Genomic DNA, 18,375 nt, shown 5'->3' with positions numbered 1-18,375 from the left:
ATTTCAGATGATGCTGCTACAAAACTACACCCACTACTGTTAGTTCCATATCTGAGGTTTGTTTTAACTTGGCATAATCTACTGCTGTGCTCACCAGACTTGTTTTCAACCTCTTCTACCTGGTTAGTTAGCTGAAGAACATTTTCTTCTGTCACGCCCATTCAGTCGGACACACTTTTTACTTCAGTCATACATTTGGCATATTTAGAACTGATTTTACTGCCTAACAGTTTGTGATCTTAACACACACTCACTCTACCGCCGTTATTTTGACCTAGTTTCTGCACTCTTTCTTTTATCACATCTGCCCTTTCTTTGTTTCCAATAGCAACTTTTTTCAAGGCATCTGTTAATTCACTTTCTACAGTTCTAGTGGATTGTTGGCAGTTATTCTCAACTTCAGAAATTTTGCCGTCCACTTCACTTTCTGATGACTTCAGATCATTTTCCCACATATCTTTTAAAACCGCAGTCTGCTTTTCAAGTTTTCCATTGATGTTCTGATCAGTTGTTTCAGCCAAATTAGTATGTCCATCTTTCATAGAATCCATTAATGCTGCAAACGTATCTTCTTTGTCCTATTTTCTGCTTTACTGTTCCCTGTTTATCATTTTCCTTCGGTACTATTCCAAATTTGGTATCCACATTTGATTCAGTAACACTACCAATATTGTCATCACGCAATTGATTGTTACCGATTTCATGCGTAATGTGACTTTCAAATTGCTCTGAGCACTATGGGACTTAACTGCTGTGGTCATCAGTCCCCTAGAACTTAGAACTACTTAAACCTAACTAACCTAAGGACATGACACACATCGATGCCCGAGGCAGCATTCGAACCTGCGACCGTAGCGGTCGCGCGGATCCAGACTGTAGCGCCTAGAACCGCTCGGCCACTCTGGCCGGCTTAATGTGACTTTCAGGATCTTCATTGTCTCCACTAGTTACATCAACTGACGTACTTGAAGCAAAGTCTACTTCACCGTCCGTAAATAACAAAGAAACATCCTCAAAAACCTCCTCTTTTACTTTAACATCTACTCTACGCTGTTCCAACCGAGCTCCAGGGAGCCGGAGCGCTCACTGCGGCAGCTCGGAGCCCGCGTGGAGGGGGAAAGCGAACTCACTGCCCCCTGGCCGCATGCAGTCGCAACCGACGCAATAATCCGTGTTCAATGACAGCTATGACAGAAGCGGTAGCCCTGTACCTCTGTTGGAGGATATCTTTCTATTCGTTGAGAGGGATGGTCGCCGCAGTGTGTTGTATGTCATTTAAGGTATTTAATTCTGCAAAGAGGTACAATATACAACGACATTATACACGTCTTCACGCAGCGCACTACGATTAGGTAGAAGGCGTTGCACGCAGAGAACTGGTAGCCAGGCTTAAGAACGACCTACCAGGAGAAGTATGTTTAAAAACGGTTTCATAATACGGAGGGTATCAAAACGTGCAACATAGTTCGTGTTCTGTAACGCGTTTATAATTCTCAGGTGAATGAATGCGGAGAAAACACTACTGAATCTGAAATTCGAGCAAGCTACAGGGTCGTTCACATTATTGCGACGAGTGGCAAGCCGTTTTTGGTAGGACCACTCGTAAAATCGTGCATGGTAAATCGTGCATGGTATCAGTTGCAGAATGTCTGTTTCCAAGGGAGTTGCAGGCAATTGAATGGGTAATTGAAGGGGTTTGCCTGTCGAAGCAAACAATGTCTCGTCGAATCCTGGACATGATAGCGGATTTAGAGACACAGCTCAGGAAAAAGGCGGAGAGCTTTGTTGCATTTTCGCTAGCGCTTGACGAAAGCACCGACATATCGGACTGTGCTCAGCTTGCAGTCTTTGTGCGTGGTGTCGACATGGAGCTGCAAGTAACTGAAGAACTCTTGGATGTGGTAGCACTCGATTGCACCGCAACAGGACGTGACATTTTTGAAGCTGTTTGTGAATCAGTGGACAATATGAATTTGCCGTGGGATAAGCTCCGTTCTGTAGCGACAGACGGTGCACCAAAAATGATCGGGCGTCACCAAGGTTTTGCTTCTCGTTTGAAAAATAAACTCAGGGACGAATTCGGAAAGACATTTTGACTCTTCATTGTTTTATTCACCATGAGGCACAATGTGCTGAAACAGTAGAGCTAGGTGGCGTAATGAAAGGTGTCGTGAAGTGTGTGAATTTTGTGCGGCGTCACGGTATGAATCATGGCCAATTCAAAGGATTCCTGAAAGATATTGAAGCGGAGTATGAGGATATACCTTACCACAGTACAGTTCGTTGGCTGAGTCGGGGAAAAGTTCTCGATGTTTTCTTTGCCATTCGTGAGGAAATATCCCTTTTTCTCGAAATGAAACGGGAAGAAATTCGTTGTCTGAAAGATATAAAATGGATGTCAGACCTGGCGTTCCTAGCTGACATAACTATGCATCTGAATAATTTAAATCTGTCATTGCAAGGCAAAGAGCAGCTAATCGTTGACATGCACGACCAGATCAAAGCGTTCATGGAAAAGTAACGTTTATTTGAAAGGCAGATGAGTAGTAGACATTTAACGTTCTTCAATCGTCTTGCTTCTTTAAAACTACCTGAAGGCACTACTTTCGGCTATTACCAAGCAAAGTGAAAGCAGCTCATCATGTCGTTTGAAACACGATTCCAAGACCTCACTAGTTTGAAAATGGAACTTAAGGTGTTCAGCACTCCTTTTTCAGTTTCCCCCATGATTTGTCATCGTCACTTCAATTGGAGATTATTGATTTCCAAAATTCAACTTTGTTGAAAGAGAGGTGCTACAACACGTTGGATTTGTCACGATGGTATCGTTCATTACAGCGAAAAACATTTCCCAAGCTTCACAACGGTACCCCTCAGATCATTTGCATTTTTGGATCTACATATTGTTGTGAGCAGCTTTTCTCAGCAATGAAAAGAGTAAAAAGTAAGGAACGATCGTTTCTTCAGGATGCAACAATGTAGTCCATCCTCCGCATTAACGCTGCGAACACTTTGACGCCTGATATTTCCGACATTGTAATGAAAAGAAAATGTCGAGCTACAGAGGCCCAATAAATTTAATATGCAACTTCTTGTAAAACAGTTGTTTCTTACTTATTTCCTGAACACCGTATTTCCTGGTCTAGCATGTCACCACATCGTAGCAGCTAAGAGTATGAGGTTGTCGATCTTGTAAGACGCAGCTGGCACATCAAAATGCTTGCCGGAGTGCCGGCCCACTTGAATGGTCACAGCGAGCGACACGGCTCCCTGGAGCAGGGAGCGCTCCGCGGCTCACAACGGAGCCGACGAGCGGGAACAGCCTGATCTACTCCTCCTCTCTGTTCAAGTGTGCTAGTTGCTCGGGCACCCCCCCCCCCCCCCCCCCACACACACACACACACACACACACAAAACAGTTCTAACAAACTTATCTTTTGTCGAATGCTGCAGCCTCGGCGTGCTGAAACAGTGTCAGACCTCCTCCGTCTGCCGCCGTCCCAGTTTCAGGGTCCCCGCTTGTCGTGTAAGTTGGCAGCGCTGCCCTGCCGTATTGCTGCTCGTTGATACCGCTATGAATGAATTTATTTACCTTCACTGTAAGGCACTGTTGAGACATGTAGCACATGTAGACATGAAACTGGCAAACAACTACTTCCTACGGACTCATACTACACACGACCGTACCATTGAAAGATTGGGCTCTGACTTCTTAGATTGGTGTAAGCATTCTCCGTTTGCAAGAGAAGAGATGCGTGAAGAATACTCTGTTCTGATTGCTCAGTCTACATTAGGGCCAAAAAAAAATATTATTCTCCTGTGTTAGCGCGCTTTTTTCATGACTAACAAATCAATAAACAACACACTCGAACTGTACTTTTTTCCAAAATATTTAACATTCTGGTACTTTATTTATACTTTACATTATTAACTGTTTTCATTTACACTGAAATTAGCTTCCCTTTACCATAAACATACTTGACACACTATAATACAAAATTCCCCGTCGTCTTCATTCACAGTGTATTAAAAATTTCTCACTTTACTTCGTACGGCGTTTGTCACTATAACAATGATCTACATATTTACTTTAGACCACATTCACGCAGCATCCACACTACTAAAAACATACACAAAACTGTACATACATAAAAGAAAAATCCTTCAAGTAATAAACATTACAATTCACAAAAACATTCCCTTGACTGACTGTTTCTTGAATGTGTCTGTCCGCTACTGTACTCTGGTGGATGAAAATTTGAACTACGTACTCGGCTGAACCCACTTCACGATCTTTCACTGTGAACGCACGAGTCAGTCTCCCGACACACAGGCTTCATCCGCTGTGTGAAGCAACTCCTGCAAGGGTTCATGCATGACTGCTTGTTAAATGACGAATAATACAGATTCAGGTCATAAAACAGTGTTGTTTTCTTGAATAACAGGAGAAGTAAAGAGAACGTCTCGTTGAATAGAGTAATACTATAGTTCTGTACAGCCTATTTAGTATTTTGGTAGACGTCTATTTCAAACCACTTCCACACCAAATAACATTTCACTGTAGAAAAAAATGATAGAAATAATGTCCTTGCCACTTCTGGAGCTTGTTCTCCAAATGAAATATGCTGAAAGAAAAGGTAAAGCTTGAAAATGGTATTATTAAAGATCTGCTGTTATTCACCAATGGCATCAGTCGGACAGAAAGGGTGTGATACTGCTGGAACCGACTAAGGATGGACTGTACAGGGTGAGTCACCTAACGTTACCGCTGGATATATTTCGTAAACCACATCAAATACTGACGAACAGATTGCACAGACCGAACGTGAGGACAGGGGCTAGTGTAATTGTTTAATACAAACCATACAAAAATGCACGGAAGTATGCAGTGCCGTTAGTTGCATTGTAAAATGTTAATTACATCCGGAGATATTGTAACCTAAAGTTGACGCTTGAAACATTGTCCTCACTTCATTGCAGGGGCCCAAACAGCTGTAACATACATCGCTTTTCTACAGAATGATCTGCCAACGTTCCTCGAAAATGTCCCACTGGAAACGCGTCGACGTATGTGGTATCAGCATGATGGTGCACCTGCACATTCCGCATGTTCGACGGGCGTTTCATAGGACGTGGAGGACGCATAAATTGGCCAGCCCGTTCTCCTGATCTTACACCTCTGGACTTATTTCTGTAGGGTACGTTAAAGGCGAATGTGTACCGTGATGTGCCTACAACCCCAGAGGATATGAAACAACGTATTGTGGCAGCCTGCGGCGAAATTACACCAGATGTACTGCGGCGTGTACGACATTCATTACGCCAGAGATTGGAATTGTGTGCAGCAAATGATGGCCACCACATTGAACATCTATTGGCCTGATATGTCGGGACACACACTATTCCACTCCGTAATTAAAAACGGAAACCACGTGTGTACGTGTACCTCACCCCTCACGGTAATGTACATGTGCGTCAGTGAAAAAGACCAATTAAAAGGTGTTAGCATGTGGACGTAATATGCTGTTCCAGTGTCTTCTGTACCTAAGGTCCATCACCGTTCCCTTTGGATCCCTACGTAATTCGGTGCTCTCCGATACACACGATCGAACAGCGGAGGAGTGGTACTAAAGCGTCAACTTTAGGTTACAATATCTCCGGATGTAATGAACATTTTAGAATGCAACAGACGGCACTGATTACGTATTTCTTTATATGTTCAGATGTGCTAACAAAACTAACGGGGTTCCATTTTAAAAATATGTAGGTTTATGTTAAAAAACACTTCTGTGCATTTTTTTATGGTTTGTAGTAACCAATTACAGTAGCCCCTCTCCTCACGTTCGGTCTGTGGAATCGATTCGTCAGTACTTGATGTGGTTTACGAAATATATCCAGCGGTAACGTTAGGTGACTCACCCTGTATTTATCAACTGTCGCTGGAGACAGGTGTGGCTGTCACTCGTAGAAGTAACCTCAGTCACCTGTATGCTGAAACGGCTGCTCCGTGTTTCAGAATCGTCCGCAATGGAAGCAGTTAAGGACATCACAGAGACGGTGGCTGTCAACCTGGGTGCACTCCTGGACGCCGGGGACGACGCCATGGTGATACTCGAGGCAGGTGACACTCGGCTCGTGGTGCACAGGGCCGTCCTGGCGGACAGGAGCCCGGTATTCGCGGCCATGTTCGCCCACGACACCCTCGAGGCCTGCACTGGCGTGGTGAGGATTGCCGACATCGGTGGCCCGGTGCTGAGGGAGCTGGTCTCCTACCTGTACACCCTGCAGGCCCCCCAGCTGCCCGGCATGGCCCCCCAGCTGCTGACTGCAGCGGATAAGTACGGGGCGTCGGGGCTGAAAGTGGAGTGCGAGCGGCAGGTGGCCGCTCAGCTGACCGTGGAGACCGCGGCGGCCGCAGCCACCCTCGCAGTTCGCCACTCCTGCAGTGACCTCAGGCGAGCCGCCATCGAATTTATTAAGGCACGTACCCACGAGGTGATGGCCACTCAGGGGTGGGCAGATGCGATGCGGAAGCAGCCGGAAGACTTGATCGAAGTGAGCCGGTTGCTGTACGATCCACCACCACAAACCAGGTAAGTGTGAGACAACCCACTGATTCGTGTCTCTCGGTTCTAGGTGTGTGTATTTCCAACTGTATAATTTTTCCCACTGAATTTTCGTAGATGTGTGTCTGCTGTAAAATACACCATCATAGACAGTCATTTCACGATAGCTCACAATGCTATCATTACCCTCGTGTAGCAGTTTCAGTGAATCCCTAAACTGAACCCGGTTCATTATTAGGTATGTTAGCTAACAAAAATAATCAGAGCGTTTGTAGACATTATTCTGTTAAACTACGTGTATGCGTAAAGTGGTTGTTTCGGTTTTAGCATCAACTGTCATGACAGAGGGTACACTCACTGTGTGAATAGAGCACGAGGCAGACTGCTGTGGACACAAAGCTGTATTGCCCAGCACAGGCTCCGACACAGTGACGGGTGTAGTTTGCAACCGGCAGCCTGTACTGGTTTTCTGTACGCCTGTTCCCATAAAGTAGTCTCTAAAGTTGTCGATTGCCTCTGTGGCTGATGACAATGAGACACCTTTGAATAGTGCCACACTGCATAAAGATGATGACCGAGTAAGTCACTTACAGCCGACACCTCGAGAAAGGTAGTGTACTGCAGAATGATTAGAGGAGGGCGGCAATTTATCTACAATTTTATATTGCTGATATTGACCTGTGGAATTTTCTTCGTGTAGTAAAGGAGACTATCGGAGTAATCACTATTCACACCTTAGTATTACAGCTTTGGCTCTTACGTACTTGTCTGTCACTTTCTTTCCACGTGCAAGCCATATGCCAGTAACTATTCCAAGATAATTCTTAGTTCTCTCCAAATCCAGACAGTACACGGAAGATGTTAATTGCTCTAAAGGCACATAATATAAAAGAATGCTCTGCTGTGAGGGCTTGTATGGAAGATGTTCAGAAAACCAGGTGAAGTAATCATCGGTACCCCAGTGGCTGACTGCTCACACCTCTTGCAGCCTGAGACCACCTCGCAGGATCACAGGCCAGACCTAGCAGCAGTTCCAGCTGGTCCCATAAAATTGAGTCTTCCCACCTCATTTTGTTCGCCTCTGTACTCAGTATTACATAAAGCTCACGCAGTGCTTGGATACGTTCCCTTCTGTGACACACAGAATACCGTGCCTTACTGTGTATTCGACGAATAGGTGTCCACCCCTGTGTGTGTGTGTGTGTGTGTGTGTGTGTGTGTGTGTGTGTGTGTGTGTGTGTGTGTGTGTGTGTGTGTGTGTTTCAGTGGATCTATGGCTTTACTATAGCCACCCAGTGAACACTACAGGCTTCCATTCTCCTGTGGCACACCTTATGACATTATCTATCCCATCCATTGTTGTTGCTGTTCCACCTCTGATAGTCTGTGACGCTTAAAGTGGCTGTGCGACCAGAGTTACCATTTTTCTGCACCATCTTACAGTTACATATGTTCATACAAGTCTAATAGCCACTAACACTGATAAATGATCATTTATTTTTCATTTAGATTTTAATACTTATGTAGTATTTCAGTGTTCTGCTCATGGGTGATTCTAACGCCAGGATTGGAAATCGAACAGAAGGGTATGAAAAGGTTATGGGTAAATTTGGAGAGGATATGGAGGCCAACAGGAACGGGAAACAACTCTTGGATTTCTGTGCCAGTATGGGCTTAGTAATCACAAACTCCTTTTTTAAACATAAGAACATTCACCGGTATACTTGGGAAGGCAGGAGAACCAGATCTGTCATTGACTATATAATAACAGATCAGGAATTCAGGAAGGCTGTGAGGGACATACGTGTATTCAGGGGATTCTTTGATGACACTGATCATTATTTAATCTGCAGTGAAATTGGGATTGTGAGGCCAAAAGTGCAGGAGGTCAGGTCCATATGTAGGAGGATAAGAGTGGAGATACTTCAGGATAAGGAAATCAGGCACAAGTACATAACAGTGATCTCAGAAAGGTACCAGTTAGTTAAATGTAGTCAATTACAGTCATTGGAAAAGGAATGGACAAGGTACAGGGACACAGTACTAGAAGTGGCTAAAGAATGTCTTGGAACAGTAGTGTGTAAAAGTAGGATGAAGCAAACAGCTTGGTGGAATGATACAGTCAAGGCAGCCTGTAAAAGCAAAAAGAAGGCGTATCAAAAATGGCTACATACTAGAACCCTGGTAGACAGAGAAAGTTATGTTGAAGAAAGAAACAAAGCCAAACAGATAATTGCAGCATCCAAGAAGAAATCTTGGGAAGACTTTGGAAACAGGTTGGAGACTATTGGTCAAGCTGCTGGAAAACCATTCTGGAGTGTAATTAGCAGTCTTCGAAAGGGAGGTAAGAAGGAAATGACAAGTATTTTGGACAGGTCAGGAAAACTGCTGGTGAACCCTGTGGATGCTTTGGGCAGATGGAGGGAATATTTTGAAGAGTTGCTCAATGTAGGTGAAAATGCGATCAGTAATGTTTCAGATTTCGAGGTAGAATGGGATAGGAATGATGATGGAAGTAGGATCACATTTGAGGAAGTGGAGAAAATGGTCAATAGATTGCAGTGCAAAAAAGCGGCTGGGGTGGATGAAATTAAGTCGGAAATCATCAAATACAGTGGAATGTCAGGTCTTAAATGGCTACACAGGATAATTGAAATGGCCTGGGAGTCGGGACAGGTTCCATCAGACTGGACAAAAGCAGTAATCACACCAATCTTTAAACATGGAAACAGAAAAGATTGTAACAACTACAGAGGTATCTCTTTAATCAGCATTGTGGGTAAAATTTTCTCAGGTATTGTTGAAAGGAAAGTGCGAGTATTAGTTGAGGACCAATTGGATGAAAATCAGTGTGGGTTTAGGCCTCTTAGAGGTTGTCAGGACCAGATCTTTAGCTTACAGCAAATAATGGAGAAGTGTTATGAGTGAAATCGGGAATTGTATCTATGCTTTATAGATCTAGAAAAGGCATATGACCGGGTTCCTGGGAGGAAATTATTGTCTGCTCTACAAGATTATGGAATAGGAGGCAAACTTTTGCAAGCAATTAAAGTTCTTTACATGGATAGTCAGGCAGCAGTTAGTTGACGGTAAGTTGAGTTCATGGTTCAGAGTAGTTTCAGGGGTAAGACAAGGCTGCAACCTATCTCCACTGTTGTTCTTATTATTTATGGATCATATGTTGAAAACAATAGACTGGCTGGGTGAGATTAAGATATGTGAACACAAAATAAGCAGTCTTGCATATGCGGATGACTTAGTTGTGATGGCAGATTCGATTGAAAGTTTGCAAAGTAATATTTCAGAGCTAGATCAGAAATTTAAGGACTATGGTATGAAGATTAGCATCTCCAAAACGAAAGTAATGGCAGTGGGAAAGAAATATAAACGGATTGAGTGCCAAATAGGAGGAATAGAGTTAGATCAGGTGGACGGTTTCAAGTACTTCGGATGCATATTCTCACAGGATGGCAACATAGTGAAAGGACTGGAAGCGAGGTGTAGCAAAGCTAATGCAGTGAGCGCTCAGCTACGATCTTCTCTCTTCTGCAAGAAGGAAGTCAGTACCAAGAGTAAGTTATCTGTGCACCGTTCAATCTTTCGACCAACTTCATTGTATGGGAGCGAAAGCTGGGTGGATTCAGGTTACCTTATCAACAAGGTTGAGGTTACGGATATGAAAGTAGCTAGGATGATTGCAGGTACTAGTAGATGGGAACAGGGTGGGGAGGATGTCCCACTATCCCATGTTCATCCTACTCCCCCTTGTACCCATGCCAGCCCTTCTAGATAGACATCAGATTCTCACGGAATTTACCATTCATACCTACTGTATGTGGAGGACAAACTTAATTTTATTTCAGTAGCAAGTTCACAGCACAACTTACATCATCAATCACAAACATTGCTCATCACCGCCCCCCTCACCCCCCCCCCCCCCACACACACACATTAGTGTGTGTTTTTCCATCACTGGGGAATGACACAGCTTACTTTAACTACCCCATGGTTTCATGTGTGCTTACAAAGTGAGGATGCTCACTTGAAAAATACTTAAATTCTTGTCAACAATATTTAATGAATGAAATTTAGATGAATGTGGTAATACTGTTATGACATGTAACTGTTGCACAACCACAGCCTCTTTCTGTTGTCGAATCACGGGTTTCACCGTGCCTTACTACCCGCTGAACTGAATTCCTTCTCCAGCTCAATTTGAAACACGCTGTCAACCATTAGTTACCTGTACCTTTCAAAGACCAGTTTTTAAAACAGGCTTTGAACGATGTCTGATGATCAAAGTATCACATTAATTACAATCGAAATGTTTCACAATCAGACGAGTGTCGTGCCTGTCAAATTTATGTGTGTGTTACCATGCTCAGAAGCAGCCAAATTTCCTGAACTGCATTCCACCTGGTTTGTACGCAGCCACATAACTTTCTTGTGCTTTGTCTATTATCGTCCATATGAAAACCAATACCACAGTAATGTAAATATCAGAAAGCCCTTTACCAGAGATGGCGGTCCTCAGTGCTTGTAAACTCAAGTTAACTACAATAAATGACATTTCAAAAAGCAAGATTCAGCTTCAAACTACATGCTTTTGTAATGGACTGGGATCCAGGACTCCAATCCGGTCACTACAGATCTTAACTATCAATTTAACCACATGTAACATCATATGCAGTTTTTCAAACTTGATATGATGGGGCATAAAGTTTTGTTTTGGGCAGGGATTGTGAATGAAGCACAATAAAATGTTATAATTTTATGTATCAAAATTTTTCACCGCTAGAGGGATGATGAAACTGAAATGATTATACAACAAAGTGTTCCCCTGTTTTCTAGCCACATATAGATACACAATGTCGGTTTATTTCACCACCAGTGAGATATGCTCATGTCTGAACTAGGAATTATGCGAGGAAAAGTTCTGTGCTGACTGGGACTCTTAACCCTGTATGTGATATCACCACTGGCTACACACCTGTCAAATACTTATCCACTAGCCACTAGGAGTGAAATTTATAAATCTGAAATGATAGGATAAAACGTTCTCTGCCTGTTTCATAGTCAAAATGGGCACCAATTGTTATTGTTGACGTTGCATGCACAAATGCTAAAAATCATTATTGCTTTCCACATATTACTTGCAGTGCGAATGCTACAACTTGAAATCACACAGTGAAAATTTTTGTACCTAACCAGTATTTAAAACCAGACCTTCCCCTTTCATTGAAACCTGGATAACTATGGAATGTTGGGGACCCAACAAATCGATGGAACTGTATTGTCCGAAAAGTGTTCAAAATGGCAGAAAGAGATATCTGAGTTAGATTCCCAGTTCAGCACCAACATTTTCAACATTGCAAGTTCAAATAAGTGTGCCGTGACTTTACATGACAATTGTTTCAGGGATTAAATAAAATTTCTGGTGCAAGAAAGGTTAATGGTAAGCTTCCACTAGCCGGACGTCTGCCTCTGTCATGGCCCAACATACACCGACTCTCCTCCAGCAGGTAGTGAAGGAGCGTCGGCTTTATTGTAGATTAGGAAGGAAAGTGGAACCTTAAGTTGTTCAACAGAAGTCACCGGAGGCAAAGTGGGTCTGTTAATACTTGTTAAGTGTTTGGCTGATCAGTGACGAACACAGAGCTTAAGCAAATGAAGCTAGAGCAATTTTAACAGACCACCAAACTACTTTCAGTGCAGTGCCACTGTTTTGTCGTTAACGAAGGATGCTCCTCACTGGATGAGCGTTCCGTTTCCCTGGAGGTTCATTACAGCCTTTACAAAACATTCTTTTCCTTGTTAATCCATATCAATGGTCATTAGTTGCCTCAGCTACCTAATGTGTACTTTAGAGTTGTTTTAGTAATCACTTAAATAATATCACATAATTGTCAGCTGCACTACTGGCATTATTGTAGGCTACAGAAATTTCTGCAGGAAGTGTTTTCTCCCACCTGAGCTGCTGTGATCTGGTAAGAGTTTAGGTTACACCAACGCTAGAGCGTACAAAATACTCAGCGACAAGTATCAATCAAACTTCCAGAATGTTCTCCAGGGATCATTGTCACATTTATAACTGCAGTAGTGTGGCATTGTGTCAAGGAACGTTAATTAATTTCTAGCTCTTTATTATTGTGATACAGGCTTATAATTTTACTAAAAGAAGAGATGCATTTGATATATAAGGTAGTCAACCATAGGCAGTGATTGTTGTTTGAGAATGCATCCATTGTTATTCTTGAAGTGGCTTCCCTTTATTATAATTTCAGAAGGAATTTATTTTTTACTTTGAAGTGGTATTAAGCTACTAAGCAGCCATGTTTATCCACTATAATAGTTTTTTGAAGAGATCATTCATTATTATAATTTCTTATGTTATTATTAACACCGTCAATCTTGGCAAAGATGAGGCTTGTCTTCAGTAAATGTAGCTTATGTAGCACAGATAATCCCTCCATATAAATTCCATGTGGAAAAAGGGGGCCTAAAAATGTACCGTGCAAGTGCGTAAGAAAGTCCATCATTTTTCCTCATGTAGCATACTACATTGATGCATGTAGCCTAAAAGGACCACCCATAATTTAACTGAAACAAGTAGATTCATCCATAATATCACAGACTTTTGTCTGACGTGTTCTCATGCAGGTTGGAATAAGTATATTTATCAATCATAATTTTTTATTTGTAGCTATAAAATATTCTTGGAGTGACTTATTGAATATTGTACACTTGAAGGTCATAAGAATTGTTGTTTAAACCTTCGAAAATGCTGCATGAAGTATTTTGTTCATCACAGTATATTGATGATTTTTACTTATGGACCATCTGACAGCAACTGAATAAAACACAATTTTAGTGCCATACGCGTTTCGAGTTTATTTTCTGCAAGGCGTTATCAGTGGCCTGGAATATGTACATATGTTAGCTATTTAATTTACATTTTTGTCACTGTGCCTATAGATTATAAACAGTTCTGGTGGTTGGTATTTCCTATTAAGTAGTAATGTTTTGAACTGTACTTACAGGTTGTGTGGACAATTTCTTACATATTACACTCCCATTGCATTTTTGGTGTTGTTCTTCTTATGAATGCCAATTTGCAGTTTTTTCCCACACTCCACAGCACTATGAACTGAAAGATTGTTTCAATGCATTGTTTTGGTTTCTGTTGCCGACTGTCAAATGTTTTTACCAAAGATCGAATGTTATTGCGAAACTTTAGAGTGTAATTATTTAGGTATCTGTGATCTGTTTGTGTACGCATTTGTGTGTGTGTGTGTGTGTGTGTGTGTGTGTGTGTGTGTGTGTGTGTGTGTGTGTGTGTGTGTGTGTGTGTGTTATGGTGTGGTATTTTTTTTATTTTGGCTCTGCTTATGTGTGTAGGTCATGGTGTACCATCTGGTTCTTTTCTGTGTGGTGTTGTCAGTGTGTGTTTGTAAGTTTTCAGCTTGTGAGTCCTTTTGTATTCTGGAAATGTTTTTGTTCTGTTCTATTATTTTGTGCGTGTATGTGGTAAGTGTGTCAAAGAAATTACGTCAGGAAATAATTTTTTCATTTGCAGTTGGTTTGTTTTGATGTGGTGGTTTACCAGTATGGCTCAATCGATTACTGCCAAATGTCATGAAATGTGACCAATTAGCCATCATGCGGCACTTTAATTCAATAGGAAATGTTGAGGAAGAAAGAAAGAAGTAATTAAGTGTCAAACATCCCATCGACTGCAAGACCATTAGAGACAAAGTAGAATCTACAGCTCTCAAATGTTAGAAAGGAAATAGATAGTGCCATTTCAAAGGAATGGTCACAGTATTTGCATTGCTTAGTTTAAGAAAATAAAGGAAAACTTAAAACAGGATGGTTGGATGGACATTTGAACTACACTCCTGGAAATTGAAATAAGAACACCGTGAATTCATTGTCCCAGGAAGGGGAAACTTTATTGACACATTCCTGGGGTCAGATACATCACATGATCACACTGACAGAACCACAGGCACATAGACACAGGCAACAGAGCATGCGCAATGTCGGCACTAGTACAGTGTATATCCACCTTTCGCAGCAATGCAGGCTGCTATTCTCCCATGGAGACGATTGTAGAGATGCTGGATGTAGTCCTGTGGAACGGCTTGCCATGCCATTTCCCCCTGGCGCCTCAGTTGACCAGCGTTCGTGCTGGACGTGCAGACCGCGTGAGACGACACTTCATCCAGTCCCAAACATGCTCAATGGGGGACAGATCCGGAGATCTTGCTGGCCAGGGTAGTTGATGTACACCTTCTAGAGCACGTTGGGTGGCACGGGATTTATGCGGACGTGCATTGTCCTGTTGGAACAGCAAGTTCCCTTGCCGGTCTAGGAATGGTAGAACGATGGGTTCGATGACGGTTTGGATGTACCGTGCACTATTCAGTGTCCCCTCGACGATCACCAGTGGTGTACGGCCAGTGTAGGAGATCGCTCCCCACACCATGATGGCGGGTGTTGGCCCTGTGCGCCTCGGTCGTATGCAGTCCTGATTGTGGCGCTCACCTGCACGGCGCCAAACACGCATACGACCATCATTGGCACCAAGGCAGAAGCGACTCTCATCGCTGAAGACGACACGTCTCCATTCGTCCCTCCATTCACGCCTGTCGCGACACCACTGGAGGCGGGCTGCACGATGTTGGGGCGTGAGCGGAAGACGGCCTAACGGTGTGCGGGACCGTAGCCCAGCTTCATGGAGACGGTTGCGAATGGTCCTCGCCGATACCCCAGGAGCAACAGTGTCCCTAATTTGCTGGGAAGTGGCGGTGCGGTCCCCTACGGCACTGCGTAGGATCCTACGGTCTTGGCGTGCATCCATGCGTCGCTGCGGTCCGGTCCCAGGTCGACGGGCATGTGCACCTTCCGTCGACCACTGGCGACAACATCGATGTACTGTGGAGACCTCACGCCCCACGTGTTGAGCAATACGGCGGTACGTCCACCCGGCCTCCCGCATGCCCACTATACGCCCTCGCTCAAAGTCCGTCAACTGCACATACGGTTCACATCCACACTGTCGCGGCATGCGACCAGTGTTAAAGACTGCGATGGAGCTCCGTATGCCACGGCAAACTGGCTGACACTGACGGCGGCGGTACACAAATGCTGCGCAGCTAGCGCCATTCGACGGCCAACACCGCGGTTCCTGGTGTGTCCGCTGTGCCGTGCGTGTGATCATTGCTTGTACAGCCCTCTCGCAGTGTCCGGAGCAAGTATGGTGGGTCTGACACACCGGTGTCAATGTGTTCTTTTTTCCATTTCCAGGAGTGTATTTGGCTTTACCTTCAAAAAACAAAAATGTTTGGTCCTGACAAAAAACGTAAAATCAAAGGCTAATGTGAATCCTCAGAATGTAACAGTACACATCTGGTGTAATGAAGCTCTTTTGTGTTAAGAAATTCTTCCCATGGATATGTCCATAGTTATTAGCATCCATTGTATTCATGGTTGTCTGCAAAGATTTTCATTGTGTCGTGTACATAAAACCAGAGGAGAAAAGCAATTTTGATTTTTATCTCCTCTGCATGTCTTGTCAACTATGACACCTGGTGTCGCTTTAAAGTCTGTCACACAAAACTTTAAATGATTGCTTGAAAAGTTAAAACATGTACCTCGTAGCAAGTGGCGAAAAAGAATTCGATAATCAACATCATCTTGTGTGCAGTCAACAACGATGGTGCATGCAGCACATGGGGATAGATTCCCAACCTACACAGAATGTTCCGTTAGGTCATTTCCAGTTCATATATGGGCACATCCTGCTACAGCTAAACTAAGCTGATGTTTAACATGTATTTGTGGTTAGAAAACAATGAGAGGTGGTGGATTCAGATCCCAGTAAAGGAACAAAATACTTTTTCTCGACAGTTCAGATTCTCATTTTGCTATATTTGGATATGTAATGTATTATTGCACTTAGTTAACAATCCTATTAGTTGCTAGGTTTGAATCATCGAACACAATGCCAAGTCATTTCAACATTTCAACATACACCCACACACACATGCTTACCTGTGGCTGAAATGATATTTAAGATCTTTCGTACTTAGTTAACAGAGACAATAGGTGCTCAATTGGAATCCTGGATGGTAGTCTTAATACAAATGTTTTCGTCACTTAATTTCAAGTTGAAAATTAGTTTCCAAAAAGTCATTTATTGCAATAAACTTGAGTTTACAAGCTGCCATCTAATTATAACAGGTTTCGATATTCACATTATCGTGATATTAGTCTGATTGTGGACTCAGTGTTACAAATCAGTTGCTTCAAGTGGGGTCTTGTAGTAATCATTTTGTAGAGTGGAATGTCCATATCGAAAAGAGATCAGACGAACTGCAAGACAGTAACATTATGCGGGTGCATGTGTCATTCCCCTACACTCTGTCAAGGAATATGGGACTTCATCATCATCATACAATTTAGGTGGAGTGGAATTCAGGCTGTTTGGATAGTTTTGATGGCGATAGCACCTGAGCTAACATGTCCAGTAATTCTGTAATTATGTTTTGTGCAAGTATTGGGCATTGTATGTACCTTCTGGCTGCACCTAGATTTGAACTACCTGTTGGACGGGGTTGAGCGACTGCCGTGGAAAACTCAGATGGTACGACTGATTGTTATTAGCTTACTGGTAATTCATTATTTATTTATTTTATTTATGCATTTATTTTACCTGGCAAGATTAGGGCCTTCAGGCCCTCTCTTACACCTAACCAGGCATACTCAGATTCAACAAATTTCAGTTTCTACAGAACATTAAGGACATATAACATGTTATACAGTATTAATGTTACAGAAAAAAAATTAGAGATTATATAAGTAGTACAATGATAATTATAACAATAAAAAATAATTATAATAATCAAGAATAATAATAATAGTAATGACTATGTATAGGAAAGTAAACATATTTTTTCTTTTATGAATGTCAGTCCTATTGCTAGTTGGGAATTTTCTCGTTATATTCTTGCAGCTTGTGAGTTATTCTCATCAAGCAGAGACATAAGACGATAGAATGGGGTGAAAGAGATATAGAAGAGGTAGATAGGTTAGAGGAAGAGGAATAGAATGGTAAAATTCGAAGCTATGATGGAGAGGAGAAAGAAAAAGATGAGGGCACGACAATGGTGGCTATACCGTCCCTAATATGTAAGTCTTGAGTTCTCTCTTGAATGTTAAGTGGTTCTGGATAAGACGCAGATCACAGGGGAGCGCGTTCCATAGTCGTATGGCTGAGATGGAGAATGACACAGAGAAAGATTTTGTATTATGTAAAGGTACAGCCAAGATGCTAGACGTATCCGATCTGGTATTGCGGTTGTGGAATGATGATAGGTGTTTAATGTGAAAAGATAAGTATTGGGGGCACCAGTAGCTAAGAAATTGATGAAGTAAGCACATCGTGTGGAGATCGCGTGCCTTATGTGGGCGTATCCAACCTAGCTATTTGTATTAACTGGAGCCCTATCCCCTGTGTGGGTGGTCCCTCAGCAGTGCTGGCCACAGTGAGCCACCTCCACATCCCCACGAGGACACGCCCAGCCAGCTCACACCCTGCCTCTCTGTATGTGCAGTGCACCAGTCGTTACAGAGCCGAGGACCACCACCACCGGCACCACAACCACAACCAGAACCGCCACCACCACCACTGCCACCGCCACCTCTGCCAGCGCACCTCGCCAGACACCTGCTGCTGCGCGGCCCACGACTCCTCCACCTGATGAGGCCACTGTCTCTCGAATGCGGTGAGTTCCCTCAAAACACA

General features: G+C 43.0%; 2 protein-coding genes across 3 annotated transcripts in view; both read left to right on the top strand.

Annotated features, from left to right (window-relative positions):
* LOC126108878 (speckle-type POZ protein homolog) overlaps positions 1-18,374 on the top strand; it is a 231,171-nt gene extending 212,797 nt beyond the window's left edge. For both annotated transcript variants that reach the window (XM_049914239.1, XM_049914238.1), the window contains exons 2-3: positions 6,017-6,593; positions 18,185-18,374. In XM_049914239.1, the coding sequence (XP_049770196.1) occupies positions 6,028-6,593; positions 18,185-18,359 (741 nt within the window). In that variant the 5' untranslated portion in view covers positions 6,017-6,027 and the 3' untranslated portion in view covers positions 18,360-18,374. The remainder of the gene's footprint in view (positions 1-6,016; positions 6,594-18,184) is intronic.
* Positions 1-18,375, top strand: part of LOC126108207 (ankyrin-3-like) — a 413,426-nt gene that overhangs the window by 146,154 nt on the left and 248,897 nt on the right. The window lies entirely within an intron of this gene.

The sequence above is a fragment of the Schistocerca cancellata genome, chromosome 11 (genome assembly GCF_023864275.1).
Source record: "Schistocerca cancellata isolate TAMUIC-IGC-003103 chromosome 11, iqSchCanc2.1, whole genome shotgun sequence".
Lineage (NCBI taxonomy): Eukaryota > Metazoa > Arthropoda > Insecta > Orthoptera > Acrididae > Schistocerca > Schistocerca cancellata.
This window is presented reverse-complemented; position numbering and strand designations above follow the sequence as displayed.